Raw genomic sequence first — 9,606 nt, 5'->3', positions numbered from 1 at the left:
AAACATCTTCCTAATTTATCTTTAGGACCTTTTTCGACCAATAGATCTCTTATAGGGCCATTTTCCACTAATATATCTCCAGATTTTGTGTCCAAATTATCCCAAGTTCTTGGATCATAAATATTCAAATTCATGAGCATGGACTGATTAGGTGTTCATTTCCTAAAATATTTTTATTCTCATTTTCATTTTCATTGTCTATATCAATTTCATTCTGATTCTGATTCTCATTTTCATTATCATTTTCATTTTTACTTTGATCATCAACATTTTTATTCTCATACTCATTTAGGCCCAAATCATTGATGTTATCATTTTCAATTAAATTTTCAACTAAATATTGTATTTCTCTAACAATGAATTTATCAAGCGCTCCACTTTGAGTTTGGACAAATCGTTCAATTTTTCTTTTTTCTTACGTTTATCATATCCAGAAGGATACTTTCTTGGAGGCATTTCTATAATAAAATAAAAAATATTACAATCAAATTGAAAGAAGTCAGGATTCGGAACAATACAACCTAATTTGAAGCCTTAAATCAAGTGGAAGAGGTACTCGAGTAGTTTGCAAAAGATAGTTGACTTTCCTCTTCCCAAGGTCCCACCTGTAATATGAAAGAAAGAATTCATAAGAAAAGAAAGAAAATAGTTCAAATAGAGGTATATATATACTATATTAACAACCTAAATACCACAGCGAAAATACATAGCGATTTCTCATAATGAAAATTTTCTTTTAGTTGTTATATAAAGTCGTTGCAAATGGCTACGCCTGAAACAAAGAAACCCTTCCGAGTCATGAAAATTGCTTTTTTCCCCTTTCGAAGAAAAGGTCAACGAATTTTCATTTTGAACAGTCCCTCGAGTCGATCCAAAAAAACGAACCTAAAAAGAATGTTTTGATATGAAGCTTTGATTTTGAATTAAAAACAATATTTTTTATGCAAAAAAAATGTGTATGGAATCTCATGAAATCACAGTCATAGGTATATCCTCGTAGATTCAACATTTTTAATCAGTATATTTGGTGATGACAGTTAATTAAAAAGATTTTAATTTTCAAAGCAAAACTGGAAAATTTTGCAGACAAAATGTGATTCCATGAGCAACCCAACAATATCTCTCTATAGTCAACAATCACAATCAGGAAAAAACAACGAAACAAATATAATTTCTTGGATCCATTAAATCAAAACCCTAATGATGGGAGGAGAAACGTGATCAGATAATCAAATGAATCGATTCTCTTTAGAGATCCAGAGAGTAAATGGATGTAAATACTTGCAACTGAGCTGGGATCTCTCTTTCTCCTTCCCCTCGATTCGTTTGAGCTGCGATTCTTGGATTTTCTTTTTTTCTTAATGAGAGAGAATTTTGTTCTTGAGATCTAATAAGAAAATAGTACTTGCATATTTTGTTTTTTGGGATGTGATGGCCAATGGGAAAAGAGATGGAATAGGACTTGGGATGATGTGCTAGACTGCTAGCCTTGGGAAAAGAGATGGGCTAGGACTTGACCGATCTAATAAGAAATGGGATCTCTTTTGTATCTGTGCTGACCTTCACTGTAACATGTCACTGCTATAGTGAAGTCTTGCGAAAAGAGATGTGCTAGCCTGCTACTGCTAGGACAAATATACTTGCATGATTTATTTTTTGGGGCCCCAAAGTTTAGGGGGCCCTGTGCGGTGGATCAGCCCGCACAGCTTCAGAACCGGGCCTGGTGAGCAGCGTGTTCAAAAGAGCTCAATTATGGATATGCATGGTTTCCATGATCGCAATTTTGTGTTGGCGCAATTTTAAAGCTTATTATTTGGAAAATTGGATAAACAGCGGTGAAGTTTCAAGTGAAAATTTTCTTGAGATTGTATTCAAAAATGAATTGGATACATTCACACACTGAAACATTCTGAATATGCAGGACCACTGTCTACTACTTCCAGGTGAAGTGCCATGTAAAACCGAAAGAAGTGCTTGAAATGAAAAGAACACAATATTCTCCTCGAGGGCTTGTAAATATGCGTCTTTTGTACTTTCAGCCAGTTGAGCGCATCTTTTGATGGATATATGTTCTATCAATGATTTTCAGGTGACTATTGAGTATGTTCTGATTGTATGTGATATTCTTCTGCTAATTTGGAACCTTGCAATGTTTTTCTCTAATAGATAAAAAGGTTATGAAGTTTTTTGTGCAAAACCCCTAATAATCCAGGGTAATTTGGTTAGATTTACCTTTATTTATTTATTTATTTTTGCTCATGAGTCATGACTGATGGCTATTTCTCTTGAAGGATTGAACAAAATGAATCATACAAGTTAAGAACATGATAACACTAAATTTTGTCATACTGAAGCAAATTAAACTTGTACAGGCCACTCTCTCACAACATTGGCACGCTCACCGCAATACACTAGTCTTGTTCAGACCAAATTAAACCAAAACGAAGCAAGAGCATATACATAGCCAAACCCAAAGAAAACTCTTGAACTCCCACTATCAAAAGGAGTATTGTCCACTAATGGCTGTGCACCAAATCCCAGTGACTGCTGCCCTTGCACTCCAGCACCAGGCTGCACCCCTCCACCACTAGCCTGCTCTTGCTGCTGCCCAATTTGGCGATTAGCGCCGACAGCTGGCGCAGTGACGGGCGACGCTGCGGGAGCCTTCCCCTGTTCTTCTTCTTCATCCACTCCAACAGGCTGCGCTCCTGCACTTGGTTGCTGCTGCTGTCCAATTGGCTGATTCACATTGACATCTGGCGCATTGACGGGCGACACTGGAGGAGGCTCCTCCTGCTCTTGTCCTTGATCCCCTTCACCAGGCTGAACTCCTGCACTTGGTTTCTGCTGCCGTCCTGTTGGCTGATTTGCGCGAACAACCGGTGCAGCGACAGGCAATCCGGAAAGACCGGGATCCTGTTCTGGCAGCATCGGCGGCGGGGGGGCAGGAAAGGATTAGCAGGCATCATGCCTGGAAATGCGGAAGGGGAGGAAAAGAGGAGGGATGAGATGCATAGGAGGAGGAAGAAGGCCATTATGTTAGAATGAATAGTAGAGGAAAGGGTACCCGAGTTTTTAAAGGATGGAGTTTTAGAGTGAGTTGGTGTAGTTGTTTGATATGAGGTAGTATAATTTTTTTTTGATTTTTTGTTTTGTTTTTTTAGGATTGTATTAGGAGGTAATCATTTCAGGTCCTACCAAATGCAATAGAAACTAATCCATCATAAACTGACTCCATGTCTTACGTATTTAATTTTGTTTTATTTGGTGTATCACAATTTGAACTCTTATATCAATTTCAGGTGGCAGTTCCGGAGTACTGGCAGGAGTACAGCGTTGCCGACGAGGGGAAACAAGTTTGCATTATGTTTTATGGAAAATTTCAAATTTTCAAAATTTATATTGTTTATTACTTAATTTAGTTTAAATATCCTAAATTATGACCCAAAATGAACAAGTTTGAATCTTGTAACTCTAATTGAAAGAATTTCAGTTATTAACCGTAACTCCGTTACATTTTGCCCTATTTGAACAACCCTTATAATCGTAAATTTAATCGAGCACTTGTTAACTATTAACTCTAATTGAATACCGAATAATGAAAGTTGATTTACATTATGTTTCATGCATACTATAAATAAGTGTGATTATATAAGCTTGTGATGTGAAAATGTGTGCAATAATTTTTTTTTTTAAATAGAGCGATATATAACACATTATAATTTTTAATAATGTGTTTTATATCCAATTTAGGTGAATGAAAAGATAACATTATCACTAGACTCCCGTCCAATAATTACATCCAACTCTTTGGACTTATAATATAAGATAGACGAGTCAAATTTGGGTAGGAGATAAAGTTTTCTATCCGAAAAATGATTGTTTACTTTATGTTATAATAAGAAAGAATCAGGATAGAAATTCATAATTATTGGACCTGTCCTTCTTGGACGGGTTAGGAATATAATAGTGCATACATCCAACTTTATATATGTGACGCCTCTGGTTTCACACAATGCTACAGTCCAAGGTGAACACAAGGATGTAAAACCTGCCATGCACCCACATAGTGCATCAACACGTTTCACCATTACAGTAATATCTCTCTAGTAGAAACAACAATAAATACGTGTAGGTACAAAGCAGATAGAACAAAGTAATACTGTAATGAAAATTAATAAGGAAATGAGAGAATCATGTTCCAACTAAATATAATGAAGTACAACCGTTAAACTGGAACCAATGTGAAGTGTCTCAATACATAGAGTCAAATAAAATAGTACAAAGGCACTCGTCCTTTACAAAATAAAATACAACTTTAAATGTCCGAAAGTAAATCATAACAACTGTGGAGATCTAAATAATTACAAAAAATAAATAATGATGGGAGCTAATCTAAAACTCCATCAACTTGTGACTCTCCGTGCGCCTGACTCGCTGCCTGAAAAGAGGGAAAATAACAAGCGTCAAAGCGCCAGCGAGAACATCTCCACCGCCCCAGGGGGAGGGGGTTAGGAATATATATGAAAATACAAGTTAGTACATATAGATATAAAATCATCTATCCTGAACTAAGAGGAATTTGATATTTAGAAATCCACAACACGAGATGGGTACATCGAGCGAAATAATCCAAACAAGGAAACCCTCATGTATATACCTCGTAGCTCAAATTGTGAATCGCTAATACCAACTCCAAACCCTATGAAATAAACAATAAATGAAAGACAGAACAATACCAAACCTCATCCAATGCCAAACATGTAACACATCTCACACTACCCTTGGGTAGGTGATGTAGTCACTAATATAACAATCCGGTAAAATGAAGCTCACATAAAATATGGTGTAGGAAACTCAGCTTATTACCATCTACTCTCGAGTAACTAACATGGGAGCATACATGCAATCCGTGAAATAATCTATCAGAAACAATCATGCTTTTGTAAGGCGCTCACAATATCCTGTGACGTCACCATCTTACTCAATCGCCTTGCAGAATGTAGGCATATCAGCCCAATCTGGAATGATGCATCATAGAGTGTAGTATGTCACGGTCTCATTGTAGCATACCAACTAACCCACTCTGAGTGTAGTCTCCCATGGTCTCATTACAGGATACCAACTAACCCACTCAAGCATCCACAATATGATGAAATACAAAATGCATCATTCTCTAACATGACAAATCAAAATATAGAATTAAATACCTCCAAATGCGCGTGTGTGCTCAAATTCCATATACATGTGCTCCAGTGGTCAAGCACGTGTTTTGATGTGCGGACACGAACCTCATGTTCACAATCATCTCACATGATACAAACATCAAGTTCACAATTCGCAAGCTAACATAGACCAGTCGACTGATGTATCTTCATCGGTCGACTGACGGTATACACAAAACATGTACAAAGCCACACAGCCTTGATCGGTTGACTGATACTTGTGCTTCAAATTATTTTGGGTTAGCTTTCAGATTCCTATAAATTATTTCGGGTGACACGTGGATTTTGTTTCTATCTCTTGAACATTGATATTATTCAAATAAAACACATATCCTCCTCACGCTCCCAAGAAGCCTCCTCAGCTCCTTTCTAGTTCCACTAAACTTTGACTAATGGAATCACTTTATTTCTAAGCCTCTTGTCCTCCTTAGCAAGAATACGAACTGGGATCTCAATGATGGTCAAATCTACCTGAAGCTCAATTGCTGGTGCATCTAACACTCTCTGCTACCCCTCGTCACGTAAATGCTTCTTGAGCACCGAAACATGAAAAACGTCGTGTATACCCGATATCGATGCTCGAAGATCTAGCCGATACGAGACGACTCCAACACGATCAACAATCTTAAATGGTCTAATATATCTAGGGGCAAGTTTTCTCCATCTGCCAAATCGCTGGACACCCTTCATTTGTGACACCTTCAATAGCACATAATCTCCAACCTAGAACTCTAAAAGTTGTCGCCTCTAATCTGTGTAACACTTTTTTCGTCTCTGTGCCGCAAGAATACGCTCTCGAATCAATGATATCTTCTCTGAAGTCTGCCTAACCAAATCTAGTCCAAGTAATAAACTGTCCTCCAGTTTTGCCCAACAATCGGGGATCTACAAGGCCTCCGGTACAACGCCTCATAAGGAGCCATACCTATAGTTGCTTGATAATTGTTGTTATAGGCAAACGCAATCAATGGAGTATGATCTTCCCAGCTGCCCTAAAAATTGATAACACAAGCTCGCAACATGTCCTCCAAAACTTGGTCGACCCTCTCTGTTTGGTCATCTATTTGTGGGTGGAAAACACTACTATATGATAGTTGGCTGTCAAAAGAATTCTAGAAGCTCTTCCAGAACTCTATGCAATCGAACAATCTCTCGGATGATAATCCTCGCATAAGTCTCCGTTGTATAAGTAGTCTTGATGGGTAGGAAGTGTACTGACTTCGTTAATCGATCAACAATCACCCAAATCAAATCATTCCCTTTGCTAGACCTCGGCAAGCCTACAACAAAGTCCATCGAGATATTTACACACTTCCACTTAAAAATGGGTACAGACTGTAGGGTACTCGTGGGTCTGTGATGTTCTGTCTTCACTTGCTGACAGGTAGAGCATTTCGCTACATACTCCGTAATATTCCTACGCATGCCATTCCACTAAAAATGTCTCTTCAGGTCCTTGTACATTTTGGTTATGCCTGGATGCATTGTGTACCTAGTGCGATGTGCCTTATCAAATAATTCCTTCCTTAACTGCGGAATATCCAACACCACTAGTCCGCCTTTCATTCGAACGCCCCCATCTAATCCGATGGTCCAATCAGCCTTGGGCTCTTAGGAAATCTCCCCCTTTCGGGTTTGAATCCAAGAGTCCTCCACCTGAGCACTGATCACTCTATCAGTCCACGACGACTGTACGTCTAAAGCTCCCAAAAATGCATTGCTCTCGCCAATCTCTGGCCTAAAGTCAAATTGACTAAGAGTGAGAAGATCTCGATACAACGAGCACCTCAAAGCTACAATCCCGTGACAACGCTTCCTACTCAACATGTCTGCTACAACGTTTGCCTTCTCCGGATGATACTGCTGTGCAAACTCGTAATCCTTGATGAACTTGATCCATCGCCGCTGTCTCTGGTTGAGTTCCTTCTGAGAGAAGAGGTACTTCAGACTTTGATTGCCTGTAAACAGTTCAATTTGAACTCCATAAACATAATATCTCCATATCTTCAGTACGAAGACTACTGCTGCCAACTCTAAGTTATGGGTGAGATAATTTTGCTCATGAGTCCTCAACTGTCACGAAATGTAAGCTACTACTCTCTAGGTCTGTATCAAAACACCTCCTAATCCCAACAAAGATACATCCATGTAGACAACAAAAGTCTTATCACTGCTCGGGATGATCAAAACCGATGTCGTAGTCAACTTGGTCTTTAAAGTCTCAAAGGCCTTCTAGCACTCCGGTCACCAAACAAACTATACACCCTTCTTCGTAAGGTGTGCCAATGGGGTAGCAATCTTCAAAAAGACCTTGATAAACTTCCTGTAATAGTCGGCAAGACCTAAGAAACTATGAATTTCTGTCACAGTCTTCGACGGCTCCCAATTCAGAACTGCTTCCACTTTGGCTGGATCAACTGCAATGCCCTCCTTGCTATTGACATTACCTAAAAATTTGACTTCTGAAAGCCAAAATTCACACTTGCTAAACTTAGCGTACAACTGGTGCTCCCGCAAAGTCTACAATACCAATCAACAATGCTGCTCGTACTCGGCCTCTGATCTCGAATGAATGAGGATGTCATCGATGAAAACAATCACGAACTAGTCCAAGTATGGACAAAAACCCGGTTCATCAAATCCATGAATATTGCGGGTGCATTGGTTAGCCCAAATGGCATAACAAGGAACTCAAAAGACCCATATCGAGTTAGAAAGGCGGTCTAAAAATATCCATCTCCCGAACCCACAATTGATGATAGCCAGAACAAAGATCAATCTTCGAGAAACATTGTGCTCCCTACAACTGGTTGAATAAGTTATCAATTATCGATAGTGGATACCTATTCTGGATGATGACCTTATTCAACTCGTGATAATCGATACACAATCAAAGGCTGCCATCATTCTTCTTTACGAAAAGGGCCGGTGCTCCCCACAAAGAATGACTCCGATGAATAAAACCCTAAGATATAAACTCATCTAACTCAGTCTGTAGCTCCCTCATCTCAGTATGTGCCATACAATAAGGTGCACGGGAGATCGGTGTTGTGCCCGACTATAATTCGATGTAGAACTCAACCTCTCTCATTGGAGGTAATCCAGGTATGTCCTGAAAGACATCCTGATACTCTCAGACGACTCTGGTCTCACACAAATCAACACCGTAATCTCGAAACATCACCTTCTTGATTTATCCGCAAGCTAGTTGCCCTATGAGGTCGCTATGACTAACTCGGTCTCATCGGACGCTCGCAAGCTGGCTATTTTTGCAAAACAGTCGATAGTGACGTGGTAGGATAATAGCTAATCCATACCAATAATCACGTCGAACTTAGACATATGCAAATTCATCAAATCAATAATAAACTTAGTCTTATCTAAGCTGATAATGCATCTCCTACAGATACTCTCTAAGAGGGACACTTCTCCCAAAGTAGTAGAAACTAACAGAGAAATATCTAAGGGCCGAGCTACAAGCTGGAGTCTAATCATGAGAGCATAGGAGATGAAAGAATGCGAAGCTCCTAAATTAAAAAGAATACGGGCTAGAAAGGAGTTCACAAGGAACGTACATTCCACTACGGCCCCTCTCACACCGTGATCACGTGGTACGACTGCATACACTCTGCCTAAAGCTGTGGACTACTACGCTGAAGGATCTGTGGTATAGGGGACTATTTATCCCTAAGGAATTTCCTGGATAGCTTGAACCTGTCCCTCTATCCTCAGAACTATTGGTGGTGCCTCAAGCCTCAGCACCTAGCCTTGACCTCAGCACTGTCCACGATTCTGCTACTACTGACCCTGATTCTTGCTCTGCTAGCCTCCTGTTGGTGCACTGCGACACTCTGCGGCTCTGTGTTCGAACTTGTGGTAGTGAAAACAAGTGCCTTGAAACATGCGTTGTTGCTGCGCCCTCTGATCTAGCTGAGGCCCCTTCTTATGAGGGTCTTGCTGCTACAAACCCTTGCCCTGTTGCTGGGGCCATCCGGATCCTAAAAATGGTCTCTTACCCTTATTCTTGTCTCCAATCTATCCTACTTTAGCATTCCCTTCCTTGCCCTTCTGAAACATAACAGTCTCTGTCTCCTGTGCTATAGCGGCATCGGCTACCTCCCGCACTGAATGGAATCGTCTGGATATAAGATAGTAGCATAAACTTGGACAAAGCCCCATCAAAAATATCTGAGCCTGACGCTCTCCTATCTGTCACATGCCCGTAAACCTGAGTAAACCTACAAACTTTCTCTAATAATCGGCTAAAGTCATATCTCCCTGCTCCAATCGGGCAAACTCCAACTCCTTTCCGGCTTTCGCCGTCGCTGACACATATTGCTCGTTGAAGAAATAAATGAAGTCCTCCTAGGTGAGTGTCATA

At 39.8% G+C, this 9,606-nt stretch overlaps 1 protein-coding gene across 1 annotated transcript; it reads right to left on the bottom strand.

Moving 5' to 3' along the window:
- On the bottom strand, positions 2,422-2,931 carry LOC109834153 (glutenin, high molecular weight subunit DX5-like). Its single transcript, XM_020402089.1, has one exon. The coding sequence runs from the start codon at positions 2,929-2,931 to the stop codon at positions 2,422-2,424; it is 510 nt and encodes a 169-aa protein (XP_020257678.1).

The sequence above is a fragment of the Asparagus officinalis genome, chromosome 1 (genome assembly GCF_001876935.1).
Source record: "Asparagus officinalis chromosome 1, Aspof.V1, whole genome shotgun sequence".
Taxonomy (NCBI): domain Eukaryota; kingdom Viridiplantae; phylum Streptophyta; class Magnoliopsida; order Asparagales; family Asparagaceae; genus Asparagus; species Asparagus officinalis.
This window is presented reverse-complemented; position numbering and strand designations above follow the sequence as displayed.